The 17,776-nt window shown below is 36.1% G+C and overlaps 1 protein-coding gene across 20 annotated transcripts in view; it reads right to left on the minus strand.

The window, feature by feature from the left end:
• Positions 1–17,776, minus strand: part of ANK2 (ankyrin 2) — a 673,244-nt gene that overhangs the window by 178,233 nt on the left and 477,235 nt on the right. For all 20 annotated transcript variants that reach the window (XM_081303463.1, XM_081303451.1, XM_081303454.1 and 17 more), the window contains exon 3: positions 7,673–7,771. In XM_081303463.1, coding sequence (XP_081159589.1) covers positions 7,673–7,771 — 99 coding nt within the window. The remainder of the gene's footprint in view (positions 1–7,672; positions 7,772–17,776) is intronic.

Below are 17,776 nucleotides of genomic sequence, written 5' to 3' on the forward strand. Positions count from 1 at the left end.
CAACATGGCGGCGGGCGCAGAGAGATCAAGTCCCTGACCTCTTCAGCTGTGCGGGCATAGGGAGTCGTAAACAACCTAAATCTGTTTGCTCAGGATCACTAGGCAATGCTGAGCTGACGTGGATCTGGGGTGAACAGTCTGGGCCTCTCAGAACCCACACTGAGCCCGGATCGGCTGAATTCAAGCTCCCGTTCGCCTGCTTCCCGCAGACAAACAGCTGTGACTCAGCACTAATCCATCCGGCTGAAACAACTGGTCAGCCCTTCTGATCTAACGGAGGTAAATGCCTACCGAGCCTTCATAAGTAGTGGCCACAGGTTTGAAACAGGGCTTAGGAGAGACAGTAAGGACCCACCCGTTGCATTGGTCGCCCGGCAAAGGGAAACGAACTGTCGCCATTTGCAAGAGACACCACCATGGCAGAGAACTGACGTCATCAGACTGCGGCGGAGGAGATAACTTCATTGAAACCTGCAGCTACAGGTGTGGAATTCCCTAGCCTTCCCTCTCCACACATCGGGGAAACCTTAAATGCCCCTCCCAGCTCTCCCCTAAGGGCCCCTCCTAGCTCTCCCGTGAGCCAGCCTGAGGGAATCAGAGGTGGCGCGGGACCCGCGACGCGGAACTACTGCTCCCATCAGGGCTGACAGCTGAGGTCTCTTGCACCAGCTACCGGGGGCGTGGCTACTGGAGGGCAACTAAAATTCGCTGAGGATTCTCAGCCCCAAGCTCTACAAACTTAGGGTCTGAGGGAATGGCAAACTGGAAGAGTGTGCCCAGTCGTTCATGAAAACAGGGCGCCCGGGAGCAGCAGACCTGGCGTGTAGCCAGTATTGTGGTGAGTGGCACCCGTGGGAGGGGCCTGGCTAGAGGAAAAGTGGGAAGTGACTAGACACAAGAGGAGGCCCTAAACACTCAGGATTGGAGACTCGCCCAGTCTGGGAGGAGCTGCTGCACAGTGATTGGTTCCCGCGTATTGACAGGAGAAACTTGACCTGGTGAGCACAGCGCCACCTACTGGAAGAGAAGTTAATCAAACTCTAAGACTGCATTTATTAGTTTTTTTTCTTTTTTTCTTTTCTCTTTTTTTGATTTGGGTTTTTCTTTCATTTTCATTTTTCTTGTTTTTTTTAATTTTTTTACAATTTTTTTAATTTTTTTTCTTCTAATTTTCATTTTAATTTTTTATTTTATTATTTTTTTAAAACATTTTTTTCTTTCTTTATTTCCTATTTTTTTCTTCTTTTGCCTTTTCATTTTTCTTATCCCCCCTTCCTTGAATTCTACCTGCTTATGCTCATTCTCTTTAGTGACTTCTTCCCTTCCCTTCTAATACCTTTCCTCCCAAGCATCAAATAAATTTATAGGAGTAAACAGTAACTCAGCAGTCAAACAGAACAAGAAGTAACATGAGCAGCTTCAAAAAGCAAGGAAGAAAAGGAGTACAAACAATGCAGGACAGCCTAAATATTCAGGAGGACCTAGAGTCATCAGAAAAATGGTCATATAAAGATCTCAAGGAACACCATAGACAGATGGAATGGAACCTTAAAGAGGATACAAGACAGCAAATTCAAGCAGCGAAAGAACACATTGAGAATGAATTACATAAACAGATAAAAGAAGAAGTTAAGCATCTTTATCAGGAGGTAGAGATTATAAAAAATAATCAAACAATAATTCTAGAAATGAAGGAAACGATAAACCAAATTAAAAACTCAATTGAGAGTATCACTAACAGAGTGGAGTAAGTAGAAGCCAGAACGTCAGATAATGAAGACAAAATATATCATCTTGAAAAGAGTCTAGCCAACTCAGAAAGGCTGGTAAAAAATCATGAGAAAAACATCCAAGAGTTATGGGATAACATAAAAAAACCAAACTTACGAGTCATCGGGATAGAAGAAGGTACAGAGATTCAAACCAAGGGAATGAGTAACCTGCTGAATGAAATAATTACAGAAAACTTTCCAGAAATAAAAAAGGAAACAGATATACAAATTGAAGATGCATACAGGACACCGAGCACACAAAATCACAGTAGACCAACACCAAGACACATTGTTATGAAGATATCCAATATACAGAACAAAGAGAAAATATTAAAAGCTACAAGAGAAAGGAGACAGATTACATTCAGGGGTAAACCAATAAGGTTAACAACGGACTTTTCATCACAGACACTGAAAGCAAGAAGGTCATGGAACAATGTATTTCAAACACTGAAAGACAATGGATGCCAACCAAGAATTCTGTATCCAGCAAAATTAAGCTTCAGGTATGACAACGAAATAAAAATCTTTCATGATAAACAAAAGTTAAAAGAATTTGCAGCCAGAAAACCAGCATTGCAAAGCATTTTGAGCAAAACACTACACGAGGAAGAAATGAAAAACAATAACCAAAACCATCAGTGGGAAGCGCCTCAGTAAAGACAGAGGGCGAGGGGAAAGATAATCATGGAGAAACAAACTAAATTTTTTTAAAAAAGGATAAATAATCAAACATGGATGGAAGTACAAACCATATATCAATAGTAACTCTGAATGTTAATGGCTTAAACTCTCCAATAAAGCGACAAAGGCTGGTATCATGGATTAAAAAAACAAATCCAACAATATGCTGCCTCCAGGAGACACATCTGATTGGAAAAGACATACACAGGCTGAAGGTGAAAGGATGGGAAAAAATATACCACGCACACGGTCCTCGTAAGCAAGCAAGAGTGGCCATTCTCATATCAAATAAAATCGACTTCAAGACTAAGTTAATCAAAAGGGATAAAGAAGGACATTATATACTGTTAAAAGGAACCATTCACCAACAAGACATAACAATTATCAATATTTATGCACCAAATAATGGTGCTGCGACATTCATAAAACAAATTCTCCTCAAGTTCAAGAATCAAATAGACCACAACACAATAATTATGGGTGACTTCAACACACCTCTCGCACCAGTGGACAGATCCTCCAAACAAAAGTTGAATAAAGAAACTATAGAACTCAATATCACAATCAATAACCTAGACTCAACTGACATATATAGAATATATCAACCATCATCAAATGGATATACTTTTTTCTCAGCAGCACATGGATCCTTCTCAAAAATAGACCATATATTATGCCATAGGGCAACCCTCAGTAAATATAAAGAGGTAGAGATAATACCATGCATTTTATCTGATCATAATGGAATGAAACTGGAAATCAATGATAAAAGAAGGAAGGAAAAATCCTACATCACATGGAAAATGAACAATATGTTACTGAATGATCAATGGGTTACAGAAGACATGAAGGAGGAAATAAAAAAGTTCTTAGAGATAAATGAAAATACAGACACAACATATCGGAATCTATGGGACACAATGAAAGCAGTTTTAAGAGGAAAATTCATCGCCTGGTGGTCATTCCTCAAAAAAAGAAAAAACCAACAAATAAATGAGCTCACACTTCATCTCAAAGCCCTAGAAAAGGAAGAGCAAAACAACGGCAAATGTAGCAGAAGGCAAGAAATAATTAAAATCAGAGCGGAAATCAATGAAATTGAAACAAAAGAAACAATTGAAAAAATTAACAAAACTAAAAGTTGGTTCTTTGAAAAAATAAATAAGATTGACAGACCTTTAGCCATGCTAATGAAGAGAAGAAGAGAGAGAACTCAAATTACTAGCATATGGGATGAAAAAGGCAATATCACAACTGACACTTCAGAAATACAGAAGATAATCAGAAATTATTTTGAATCCTTATACTCCAATAAAATAGAAGATAGTGAAGACATCGATAAATTTCTTAAGTCATATGATGTGCCCAGACTGAGTCAGGAGGATACACACAATTTGAACAGACCAATATCAATGGATGAAATTGAAGAAGCCATCAAAAGACTCCCAACCAAGAAAAGCCCAGGACCGGATGGGTATACAGCGGAGTTTTAAAAAACCTTTAAAGAAGAATTAATACCAATACTTTTCAAGTTATTTCAGGAAATAGAAAAAGAGGGAGCTCTTCCAAATTCATTATATGAGGCCAACATCACCCTGATTCCGAAACCAGACAAAGACACCTCAAAGAAAGAAAACTACAGACCAATATCTCTAATGAACCTAGATGCAAAAATCCTCAATAAAATTCTGGCGAATCGAATACAAAAACACATCAAAAAAATTGTGCACCATGATCAAGTAGGATTCTTCCCTGGGATGCAAGGATGGTTCAATATATGGAAATCAATAAATGTTATTCACCATATCAATAGACTTAAAGATAAGAACCATATGATCATCTCAATAGACGCAGAGAAAGCATTCTACAAAGTACAGCATCCCTTTATGTTCAAAACATTAGAAAAACTAGGGATAACAGGAACTTACCTTGACATTGTAAAAGCTATCTATGCTAAGCCTCAGGCTAGCATCATTCTGAATGGACAAAAGTTAAAGGCATTCCCTCTAAAATCTGGAACAAGACAGGGATGCCCCCTATCACCACTTCTATTCAATATAGTTCTCGAAACACTGGCCAGAGCAATTAGACAGACGAAAGAAATTAAAGGCATAAAAATAGGAAAAGAAGAACTTAAATTATCACTATTTGCAGATGACATGATTCTATACCTAGAAGACCCAAAAGGGTCTACAAAGAAACTACTAGAACTAATAAGTGAATTCAGCAAAGTGGCAGGATATAAAATCAACACGCATAAATCAAAGGCATTTCTGTATATCAGCGACAAAACTTCTGAAACGGAAATGAAGAAAAACACTCCATTCACAATATCCTCAAAAAAAAATAAAATACTTGGGACTCAACCTAAAAAAAGAGGTGAAAGATTTATACAATGAAAACTACAGAACCCTAAAGAGAGAAGTAGAAGAAGATCTTAGAAGATGGAAAAATATACCCTGTTCATGGATAGACAGAACTAACATTATCAAAATGGCGATATTACCAAAAGTTCTCTATAGGTTTAATGCAATGCCAATCAAAATCCCAACAGCATTTCTTGTAGAAATAGATAAAGCAATCATGAAATTCATATGGAAAAATAAAAGACCCAGAATAGCAAAAGCAATTCTAAGCAGGAAGTGTGAATCAGGCGGTATAGCGATACCAGATTTCAAACTATATTACAGAGCAATAGTGACAAAAACAGCATGGTACTGGTATCAAAACAGGCAGGTGGACCAATGGTATAGAATAGAGGACACAGAGACTAATCCACAAAGTTACAACTATCTTATATTTGATAAAGGGGCTAAAAGCATGCAATGGAGGAAGGATAGCATCTTCAACAAATGGTGTTGGGAAAACTGGAAATCCATATGCAATAAAATGTAACTGAATACCTTTCTCTCGCCATGCACAAAAGTTAACTCAAAATGGATCAAGGAGCTAGATATCAAATCAGAGACTCTGCGTCTGATAGAAGAAAAAGTTGGCTCCGATCTACATATTGTGGGGTCGGGCTCCAAATTCCTTAATAGGACACCCATAGCACAAGAGTTAATAACAAGAATCAACAAATGGGACTTACTTAAACTAAAAAGTTTTTTCTCAGCAAGAGAAACAATAAGAGAGGTAAATAGGGAGCCTACATCCTGGGAACAAATTTTTACTCCTCACACTTCAGATAGAGCCCTAATATCCAGAGTATACAAAGAACTCAAAAAATTAGACAATAAGATAACAAATAACCCAATCAACAAATGGGCCAAGGACCTGAACAGACACTTCTCAGAGGAGGATATACAATCAATCAACAAGTACATGAAAAAATGCTCTCCATCTCTAGCAGCCAGAGAAATGCAAATCAAAACCACCCTAAGATACCATCTCACTCCAGTAAGATTGGCAGCCACTATGAAGTCAAACAACAACAAGTGCTGGCGAGGATGTGGAGAAAAGGGTACACTTGTACATTGCTGGTGGGACTGCAAATTGGTGCGGCCAATTTGGAAAGCAGTTTGGAGATTCCTGGGAAAGCTGGGAATGGAACCACCATTTGACCCTGCTATTGCCCTTCTCGGACTATTCCCTGAAGACCTTGAAAGAGCATGCTACAGGGATACTGCCACATCGATGTTCATAGCAGCACATTTCACAATTGCTAGACTGTGGAATCAACCCAGATGCCCTTCAATAGATGAATGGATAAAAAAAATGTGGCATCTATACACAATGGAGTACTATGCAGCAATAAAAAATGACAAAATCATAGAATTTGCAGGGAAATGGATGGCACTAGAGCAGATTATGCTTAGTGAAGCTAGCCAATCCCTAAAAAATAAATACCAAATGTCTTCTTTGATATAATGAGAGCAACTATGAACAGAGCAGGGAGGAAGAGCAGGAAGAAAAGAGTAACATTAAACAGAGACATGAGATGGGAGAGAAAGGGAGAGAAAAGGGAAATTGCATGGAAATGAAGGGAGACCCTCATTGCTATACAAAATTACATATAAGAGGTTGTGAGGGGAATGGGAAAATAAACAAGGAGAGAAATGAATTACAGTAGATGGGGTAGAGAGAGAAGATGGGAGGGGAGGGGAGGGGGGATAGTAGGGGTAGGAAAGGTAGCAGAATACAACAATTACTAATAGGGCATTATGTAAAATTGTGGATGTGTAACCGACGTGATTCTGCAATCTGCATTTGGGGTAAAATTGGGGGTTCATAACCCACTTCAATCTAATGTATGAAATATGATATGTCAAGAGCTTTGTAATGTTGTGAACAACCAATAAAAAAAAATAACAGACAAATATCTGTCAGCATTGATGATATTTTTTAACATCTATTATTTATAATACACATGTCAACAGGTTCAAATGTATTTTAACAAAAACAGCATCCACAAGGGATCATAGCTTCTAGTAATGCCAAGCATCTTGTGTATTTCTTTAAAAGTGAGTTCCAGCTGGGCATGGTGGGGCACAACTGTAATCCGAGCAGCTAGGGAGGCTGAGGCAGGAGAATCAGAAGTTCAAAGCCAGCCTCCTCAGCAATTTAGTGAGGGCTTAAGCAATTCAGCAAGACCCTGTTTCTAAATATGAAAAAGGGCTGGGAATATGGCTCATTGGTTAAGTGCCCTGGGTTCAATCCCCAATACCCCCCTCAAAAAAAAAGTGAGTTCCAAGTTCTTTATAAACACACATTTATAGTGGAAAAAAAAATCTAATCTTACCCTAGTAATTCAATCCAAAATCCAAAAGCTCTTTTCCATTAAAGTATTCTGTATATTCCCATACCATGTTGAATGAATATATTACAAGATATGTCAATTTAATTAAAGCATGAAAATTACTTGTTCATTTCCACTGACAAGTTTGCCACATCAATTTACTTTTAAAAAATGAATTAATCTTAGGGAAAAATGGTATTATTCACAGAAAAATATATTGATTTAGTCCTCTTTGTGAATCAAAACAGGAAAGACAATTTATTCAATGCTAGATTTAGAAATTTCTTCAGTCTCATGTCTGATAAATCCTTAAACAAAAGATTCAAACTGGAAAGTTTAAATGGGAGGTCTTCCACTGTGGTTGTGTAGTTATGAACTTCAATGCTCCAGGGAACCTCTGAAATGCACACTGGGAAAAGAAGCTCCAAAGTAAGTCCTCTTTTCTAAGGAACACAAGTTCTATCAGCATGAACATTACCTTAGTGGCAGAATCCACCGAGGACCCTCGTCCCAGCAGCTCCTGGACCAGACCCACGTGGCCCTCCTTGGCAGCCAGATGGAGAGCGTTGAGTCCATTCTGAAAGAAGAACAAGCAAAACCTCAGAAGAGGAGTCATGATGAGGGACACAGTGTGCCCATCGAATTCAAACACAGAACCCAGAGAATACACAGACTCTGGTGCGTCTGTCTGCCTGCCCGTCTGTCTGTCTCTCTCCTCTTTGTAGTCTCTTTAATCTATTCAGTTCAGAGACTGCCTTCTAGTGTTTCTGATTCCAATAAACAAAAAGATAAATATTCATCAGAAACATGAATTTGGCAACTTCATTTCAACAAAACATGTTTTTTTCTTTTAATTAAGGATATTAAATTAAATTTTAAAAGTAGAGACTTTTCTTTTTTATTTTATTTTTATTTAAAACTGGCTCAGAATAATGCTCTCATCAACCAACTATAATCTAAGTGAGGGCAAGTGTATATCATCCTTGCCAGAGGAATCTCTACTTTTCTCTAATGAGAAAATAAAGAGAATAATTCTACATCATTTATTTTGTTGGGCAAAAAATAAAATTTTGCCAAGTTCCTAGAACCAATAGAGCTTTAAATTAATCTTACTTTTTAACAAGTAGGAGAAAAATGTTCTTTTTATAAACTTTTTTAAAAGTTCTTTTTATAAAACCACAGGACAATTTATCTTATTGGTGAATTATAATTACACATAATAGTAGGTTTCATTGTGATATATCTGTACCTGCACATAGCATAATTTGGTCTTCTGCATATCTCTGTACCTCCCCATTCCCTCCCCCCCAATCCCTACTCTCTACCCTGCTGGTCTCCCTTCTATTTTCATAAAATCCTTTCTCCTCCCACCACCTCTTCTTTTCTCCCTAGCTTCTATAGGACAATATTTAAAGCAATACAACTCTTCAATGATAACACTTTACTTAAAATACATTTTGCTCTATGGCATTAAACAGTCTTTCTTTAAGCAAAAATTTAAATTTTATCTTATATTATCTGTTAAAACTATAACATCTGGTTCCTATCTATATAAATCTGTAAAAAGTTATTTACCGCAGCATTGAAAAAACTCATTTAGCATATTATTACTTAGCATAATCTACAGTCAATGCAATCTTTACCAAAGTATCAGTGACATTCTCCAAAGAAATAAAAAAAAAATCACTCCTAAAATTCATGATACCACAAAAGACCTCCCAAAACCAAACAATGTTAAACAAACAAACAAATAAAAAAACCAGAAAGGCATCATACTATTTGACTTCAGAACATATTACAAAGTTATAGTACCCAAAACAGCATGCCCCTGGCATAAAAACAAACACATACACTTATAGAACAGAGAGTCCCAAAAGAAATCAACACACTTTGGCCAACTGTTTTTCAACAAAGGTGCCAAGAACACACATTTGGAAAAGGGTGCCTTTTTCAAGAACTGGGGCCAGGAAAACTTGATATCAATGTGCAGAACAATGAAGCTAGACCTCTGTCTCTCACTAATTCCAAAAATCAACACAAAATAGATTTAAAACTTAAATATAAAACCACAAACTATAAATCTACTAGAAGAAAATACAAAGGAAATGTTTCATGACATTCATTGGCTAGAGCAGTATTTTTTATTTTTTTTGGAATGTACTTCAATAACAGAACAAAAGCAAAAATAGACAAATGGGATTACATCAAACTACAAAGCTTCTTCTGCTCAGCAAAGGAAATAGTCAGCAGAGTGAAAGACAATATTTTAAAAATACAGAAAATATTTGCAACTACATATGAAGTTTGAAAGTAGATCTGATCATACATAGAAGAAGAAATATAGCTGGGTGTGGTGGCCCACACCTGTAATCCCAGGAGTTCAGGAGGCTGAGGCAAGAGAATCTCGAGTTCATAGCCAGCCTCAACAACTTAGCAAGGTCTAAGCAACTCAGTGAGACCCTGTCTCTAAATAAAAAACTGTAAAAAAAAAAAAAAAGGTAGGGGTCTGGCTCAGTGGTTAAGCACCCTTGGGTTCAATCCCCAATACTAAAAAGGAAAAGAAACATATTAATATATTTGCTGTATAGTAATTATACTTAATGATTTTTTAAAAAATTTTTTAGTTGCTGATGGACCTTTATTCATTTATTTGTATGTGGTGCTGAGGATGGAACCTAGGGCCCCACACATGTGAGGGAAGCGCTCTACCACTGAGCCCCAAGCCCAGCCCTTACTTAATGATTTTGATATAGAAAGTAGTCAGCCTTTTATGTTTCAATAAAGAAAATAGGTAATGTTTGCTTTGGTTTTTTTTTCTTTGCAAAACAGCCCTGGTTCCTCATCCACATTTAACTTTGAGTAGCCAATAAAGTTGTTCTACAAAACATGCCTGTATGGTTTCGGCCCATTTACTGTCACCAAATGGGAGAAAGTGAAGAACTTCTAATATTTTTATTACATTCCTAGAAAAATTAACAAATGAATCAAAAAGATAATAAAAACTTGAAAAAGATGGAATTTATTTTGCCCCTGGCATTCAAGCAGTATGAAAATGTTAACGATGTTAAATACAGACAGGTGATTCACAAATGAAAATTGGTTTTTGCTCCTACTACCAGATCAAGGAAAGGATTGCATTATAAAGTTGTTTTCTGATCTAATTATTCAACATCCAATCTCTTTGGTAATAGGCAATTATAACTGATATACACCTATTCTGGGGACAAGCAGAATGACCATAAGGTAGGAATTTAAAGGTGATAGTTAAATCTGATGGTACTTAAGAGCTTAATCTTTTCTGATACCTTCTGATTGCTACATATTCTTCTGCATAGCCATCTCTGGCTTTCCCACACTTTTTAAAGAAGTCTTTGGCTCTGTATATGGAGAATTGTGTAAACATTTTGGAGTATGGATCAGTTACTTTCAGTAAGAATCAAATGTTCCAGCAAATGGAAGTTGTCCAGATGGCCCAGGAAGCCAAAAGGTAAGGAATGTCACATTTGAAGATGTCTGTGGTTAGCAGTAGGCTTCTTTCCTTTCTCTGCTTCCATCAGGTTTTAGAACCCACGAATTTCAAAGGACTGTTTAGATTATCCATGGTAATTATTCACTTCCTACTCAGCTCCAGGCCCTAGACAGAGCATCTACTCCATAAATACTGCCAGATAAATGAATTAATCTAAAGAGGAAATGTTTGGTAAAGACTACTTTTATAAAAAAAATTAAAACTATTTAATGCATTTTATATAAAAAGATAATGGTCTCTATAATTTATAAACTTGCTTATATCAGGGCTTTTGTCCAAATGGGATTAGACATTTTTGATTTGGAGATATTATTTTCCAGGTGTCTGAGGCATGATAGAAACACCAGATTTATTCTGCCAGAACATATCTTCTCTCTAAAATCTCATATCATAGAATTCAGGAGTCTTCTAACTTTAGAGGCAAATGGTAAACTTGGTTAAGTGACAAAATCTACATGGATGACTTTCTGTATTGATCCACTCTTTCTGTATTGATCCAGGAATTGAACCCAGGGATTCTCTACCACTGAGCTATATCCCCAAGAGACATATCCCACCCCACCCCCCTTTTTTTTCAAATTATTTTGAGACAGGGTCTTGCTAAATTGCCCAGGCTGGCCTCAGCCTCCTGAGTCACAGGGATTACAGGTATGTGCCACACTGCTTGACTAACCAACCTCCCTCCCTCCTTTCTTTCCTTCCTTCCTTCCTTCCTTCCTTCCTTCCTTCCTTCCTTCCTTCCTTCCTCTTTTCCTCTCTCCTTCCCTCCATTCCTTCCTCCTTGTGGTACTTGGGATTAAACCTAGATCTTTTCAAAGCTGTTGATCCACATTTTATGAATGTCCTTTCTAAGACAAAAGGAATGAGATATTAAATTATTTTATCTCCTCTACTCTCTTTTAGTTTAAAAAATGGACCATTTTGATGATCATTTATGCCTCATTAGATAACCAAAGTGATCACTTTAGCTTTGGGGGGAAGGCGGAGTGGACCAGGGGATTGAACTCAGGGTCATACCACCACTGAGCCACATTTCCAGCACTATTTTGTAGGGTCTCACTGAGTTGCTTAGTGCCTTTTGCTGAAGCTGGCTTTGAACTGCTATCCTCCTGCCTCAGCCTCCAGAACTGCTGATGTGTGCCATGATGCCCAGCTAACTAGCTTTTTGAAAAGTGGTCTTATCTGATGTCAATGTTTACTAAATGTTAGAAAAAGAAAGTTTAACCTGTAAATTGAAATCACCAACTAGCTGAGGGAAGATGGAGAAGGGTTTCCCATCTAGAACAATCAGAGCGCTTCAAACAATTACTCCAAACAGATTCAACTCTGTGGTTAAGCCTCTGGCCTCTGAGCTATTATCAGCTGAAGGAGGAAAAGAAGGAAGCATCTTCACAATATTTGCCAGTAATTTCCCTTCCAGTTTCTTGATTTTAGTATTTCCCCCTTTATCATATCCCTGGCATAGGAAAATTAATTTTACTACAAAAATAAAAAATCAGGACTTTTGCACCCAGACTGTCAGTGGTTAAACATTTACAGACAATATCACTGTTTGAATGGCAAAGATGAAGGTGCTTTGACATTTCTTTTTTAATGTAAGCTGGAAAGATGGCTCCTCAAAAGCCAATTTCTCTAAAGTAGAGTAGCCTCAATCTGTTCTTTACTTAGCTCTAAAATTCTAAAATACAGATAACAGATGGAATCTATGGATAGGAAATCTTGTTTATATTTCTAATATACAGTCAAGCATTATTAATTATTCATCAATCCTTTATTGCTTCCTAAAGTGGCTTGAAAAATCATCTCCTCCACAGTAGTACCCTGAATGCCATTTTAGAGACTCAAAATAGAAAGAGTTGAGGAATAAAATGTTTTTTAAAAAGGTGTAAAATGTCTCTTTAATCCCACAAATGACAAATCGAGGTCGAGAGCATTTATAACACTCTGCTCCATCACATCTGGGGATGTGGAAATATCTATTTCCCCTTGCACTCTATAGCAGCAGCTCATCTGAAAACTTCCACTTGCTAAAGACCAGCTTATGAGAGTACCAAACTTCTTATTTTTAAAAAGGTTTTTCAATGTATTTTTTTTTTTTTTTAGTTGCTGATGGACCTTTATTTTATGCTGAGAATCCAACCCAGTGCCTCACACATGCTAGGCAAGTGTTCTATCACTGAGCCACAACCACATCCCCAAAGTTCTTATTTTTGTTTCCATAAATATGGGGGAAAATGTATTAAAAATTAACAAAGATACAAAGACATGATTTTCAATCTAGAAACTTATGAAGCCCAAATATATTTTCAATTAATCATTTCAGGAGAGGCTATCCTCAGGAGGACCCCAGTGACCTATTACTTATCTTAGTTGACTCCATGGAGTTTACTCTTTATGTATTCCAAATGTAGCCTACCTCATTTCACAAAAGGAAGCCATTTAAATCTCCAACATATGAAAGCATTTTCTCTCAACAAATGGCTAACTTTGTTGTAATTAAGTCTGACCCTCTAAATTAAAAAAAAAAAAAAAATAAGGAAAAGTTATCTTTTTGAGGGGAGGCACAAAGTGCCCATTATAAATCACTACAATATAGTCGCATTTTATTGAAAAATCAAAAGAATATGACTAAAATTTTCTTCATGAGGAAATAATTTAAAAACAAAACTGTTATGCAAATCAAATTCAGGATACGCATGTGTGTTCAAGATTTTGTAATACTAATCCGTACTACTACTGAAACTAGAGTGGCTTTAAAGACACAGATGGGGGAAATTCTAGTTACAAATACTATATATAAATTCTTCTGTTGCCTTCTTTTAACATGCAAACATTTGGGATGGCAGTCATATTCCTAAATACATGTCCATTAGCAGCTTGCTTTATGCTAATGTCTTGGTTTGGGAATTTTTGACCACAAATAATTTTAACTAGAAATGGAATATGTTGTCAGGTATAGTGGTGCACACCTATAATCCCAGCTACAAGACCCTGTCTCAAAATAAAGAATAATATAGAAGGGCCTGGGATGTTGGTCTGTGCTAGAGCATCTACCCCACATGTATGAAATACTGGGTTCAGTCCCCAGTAACACACACATACACACACACACATGCAAATATGATAGATAGTTATCAGAAAAGCAACTTGTATCAACTGGACTTAAAATGTTTTATTTTATGATCATAAGCTAAAATAAATTACATGAAAATGGAGAGTGACAATACTATTTAAGGATAGAACTAAGCTGATTTCTTGAGAATAAGATATATAATGTTTTTGGTTAGCCCATTCTGGGAAGTCCTATGGGTAACAATTTCTAAAAATCCAAACTTCCCACAGAAGCCACATTGATGCTTTTTAGCAGAGAGTAGTCACTTGATAATACTGGCCCGAAGTTCAAAAGAGGTTGTTGTTGCTAAATATTTTTACTTTGTCTGGTAAAGGAGTAGAAAGAAGACAGACATACAGAACTGGGCAGCCTTTTTATCTGATTGGAGAAACAGGGCACCCTCTAGCAATTCCCAGTAGTGCCTTCTGCACATGTGGTGTTTGAGGAAACAAAGTCCTTTCCATTTCAAGATGTTAAGTCTCTGCATTCATTAGAACATTCATCATAAGCTTACTGAGTTCTGGCCAAAGTGTATATGAAACAATTTGTGTTTAACAGAGACATTAACTCTTCACTCCCTAGATTAATATCAGGATTGATGCTCAGTTAGATCACCAGAAAGCAATGTGTCTGGAACACATTATTTCTATTCCCTAGAGAAATGGTTTCACTCAATTATGAAACATGATGACCCGTTTGGTTTTTATGTAAGATGGATATAAGAGATGTCCATCTGAGCAAGATTTTATGGCCTTGTGTTTATAGAATATCTATTCTCTGGATTAACTGTTACTGAAGTCAGTAAGAGGAAAAAGTTTTATTTTAAAAAAAAAAAAAGCTCTTTTCTTCCTTTTGCTAAACTTTAAAAAAAAATCATGTAATTCACTGTCGTTTTTTGCTAGTTTCCAGCAGACACAGGATAAATTCAATATCCATATGAATTAAGTTACTCAATCCTCTAGTTCTCTATTCTTTTTCCTATGTATAGTTTCATTTTTGACAATGTCAAAATCACAGGATATGTGAGCATGTGCTGTGCCACCAACAAGTTATTGAAAAAAAAAATTCATTCCTTTTGACCTCAAAACAGCACTAAGTGTCATTCACACTTAGATTACCTATTTTGACACATACTAAGTGTGTCAAAATAGGTAATCCCCTACCTCCTAATTATACTTTAGATCAATATGATGACTGATTCTAATCAGCTACTTAGTCTCACAATACTGACCAACAATTTGGGAAAAAAAACTTAGAAATGTATTATGGTTAAAAATTAAAAATAAAAATTTAAGATGAAATGATAAGAATTAATTAAACCTGAAAATAGTAGGCTAAGCACTCAGTTAATATTCTTAGTATGCTAGAGGGAATAAAACACCATTTGTGTTATAACTCTACTAAATAAATAGAAGGAAAGTACATGAATATAAAGTTAAAAATTTTGCAAAAAAAAAAAAAAAAAAAAAACAAGGAAAACCCATGGAACAATTGGGTTAATTAGAGAGAATTGGAAATATTTCCTTTTAGGTGCTAAAAGAATATTATTTGTTTGCAATTGACTGTGCTTTTTTCTCTTTCATTTTCTTCTAATTTCCTTTTTTTTTCCTTCTTTAAAGTATGGCCAACTACAGGAATAGTAACATGGTGCTGGAAACTCTAAGAAATGTAATCTGTTCTTGCTCTGCTACTAACCAGTAGTTAGAAACAAGTTTTAGGTGAGTAACCCACAATGCCCTCTACCAATATCATATAAACAACAACAATAATGATAACAATGATCATCATCTCAGTGGATGAAAATGTCTATTTAGGCAGTATGATGACAGATAAACAGATGAATACTTATGAGCACCAGTTATGTACTAAACGTGTAAGCTACTTTACATATATTATTTTTTACTCTCATAACAACTCTCTAAAAAAAAGGCTGTTGGATATGAGTGTCTACCAATTAATGATCTTAAAAAATTATTAACTCAAGCTGTATATAGTTTAAAACTGGAAAAGATCTTGGATATCTGGTAAACTAACATAGATGAGCAAACAGAGTTCAGAAGTGAGTACCCAGCTAATGTCAACATGGAGAATGAAACCCACTCTCCTAATCATCACTAGCATTGAAAATGTGAGATGAGTCATAAGAGCCCAGACTTGACATTGAATGTTCTCCAAGGAATATTCTTAGAATGTACAGTGATGAGATGGAAAAAGTGTAGATTTTACAGGAATTAGCATTGCATACTAATCCAAACCCTCCCTGCCATTTCCCCACTGAGTAAACACTAGTCCCTGCATCTTCAGAAAAGGACTGTGGTCTTCATCTCATGCTCTAGCAAAAACAAAAGCAAAAACAAAACAATAAATGTAAAAAACAGTTTGGCAGATGGTATGAGGTACCAGTTATTAGTTTTCATATCCTACTTGCCATACACAGAAAATATTTTAATATCAATACTGAAAAATTAAAGGCTTTCCACATGCAAATTGAAGTATACATGTCTTGGTGTGTCTTGTACATTTCATGTAAACCCAAGTCACTCTACAAAATGTTACTTCATAGATAATTTCAGAGATTCATTATAATTATTTTTGATATTGGAAAAGAATACAGAAATGGTTTACACTATAGTATCATTGCATATGTTAGAGAAGCATTTGTTTTATATACTGTATCTATAGAAGAGTACTTATTCAAGAATGATCTAGTGATATTCTAAGCATAAAACAGAAAAAGTCATACTAAATATGAAAGTTATAGAAACTGTCCTCCTTATACACCGTAGCACTAAATCACAATAACAGTAACGATCCATTCTTAATTCCAGCTGGTCCTGACCATGGTATTGAAATTAGTAAATATGATAATCTTAGGGTGCTGATATTCCTGATAAGGCCTCCCTTCAAGTTTAGTGGCAAAAGACATGAAGCTGATAAAGAGTATGAACAGATTTGTCGTACAGAGATGTGTTACCTACAGCCTTCTATTGAAATATGAATTTGTGAGGGAAGCATTTTAGCATGATAATATGATGCATTGAGGTATAGATCCACTTTAGCAATGATCTACACAGGTGTTAGATTCTCTACATGCAGATATAGACTAATTTCTAGCAATAGTTTAAATATCTGTCAATTACACATGTTGAACAGAAACCAACCCAATCAGCTACTATGGATAGGTCCTTGATATTAGTTTACTTAAGTTAATACTGATAAAAAATATAAACTTGAATTTTTAAAATAATCAACAAATATCCACTGAGCCCTTATTGTAAGCAAGATATTGGGCTACATAGATCTTTGAGTACCAGGCAAGGTATCACTTTTGATACTACAACTTTAGAATAATGCTATTTCTATATATTGTTAAAATGGCTAAACAGACCAAGTAGTTAAAAAACAAGGTCATAATGCTACTTTGAAACAATAATGAGCATATCAATCAATCCTAAAAAAAGTTATCTTTTTTGAGTACTTCTATCAAAATTTTATGAAGCAATATTGTAATTGTTTACAATGAGATTTATGATACTCTAGTCTCTATTTCCCTTGCTGATTTTATTATATATTTTGCACATTGATGGATTTTCCTAAGCTCATATAAAACTAGAAGATGAAACCCCAGGTACAGCAGATATGCAATAAAAATTTTTATAGAGTCGTTTGAGTGTTAGTTAAACTTCTGTCACATCCAGAAAAGCCACAGAGTTGTCCATTCCAAAAAGTTGAAGAACAGAATCAAGAAGATTTTTATGGTTTATATGTGAGGTGTTGTGCTTTGGATGTGAGGTGTCCCACTAAAAGTTCACGTGTGAGACAGGGCAAGAAGGTTTGGAGGAGAAATGATTGGGCTATAGCCTTAGCCTAATCAGTGAATTTATCCCTCATGGGTTGTATCGGTAACTGGAGGCAGGTGGGGTGTGGCTGGAGGAAGTGGT

The sequence above is a fragment of the Spermophilus citellus genome, assembly GCF_964194105.1.
Source record: "Spermophilus citellus genome assembly, chromosome: 8".
NCBI classification, from domain to species: domain Eukaryota; kingdom Metazoa; phylum Chordata; class Mammalia; order Rodentia; family Sciuridae; genus Spermophilus; species Spermophilus citellus.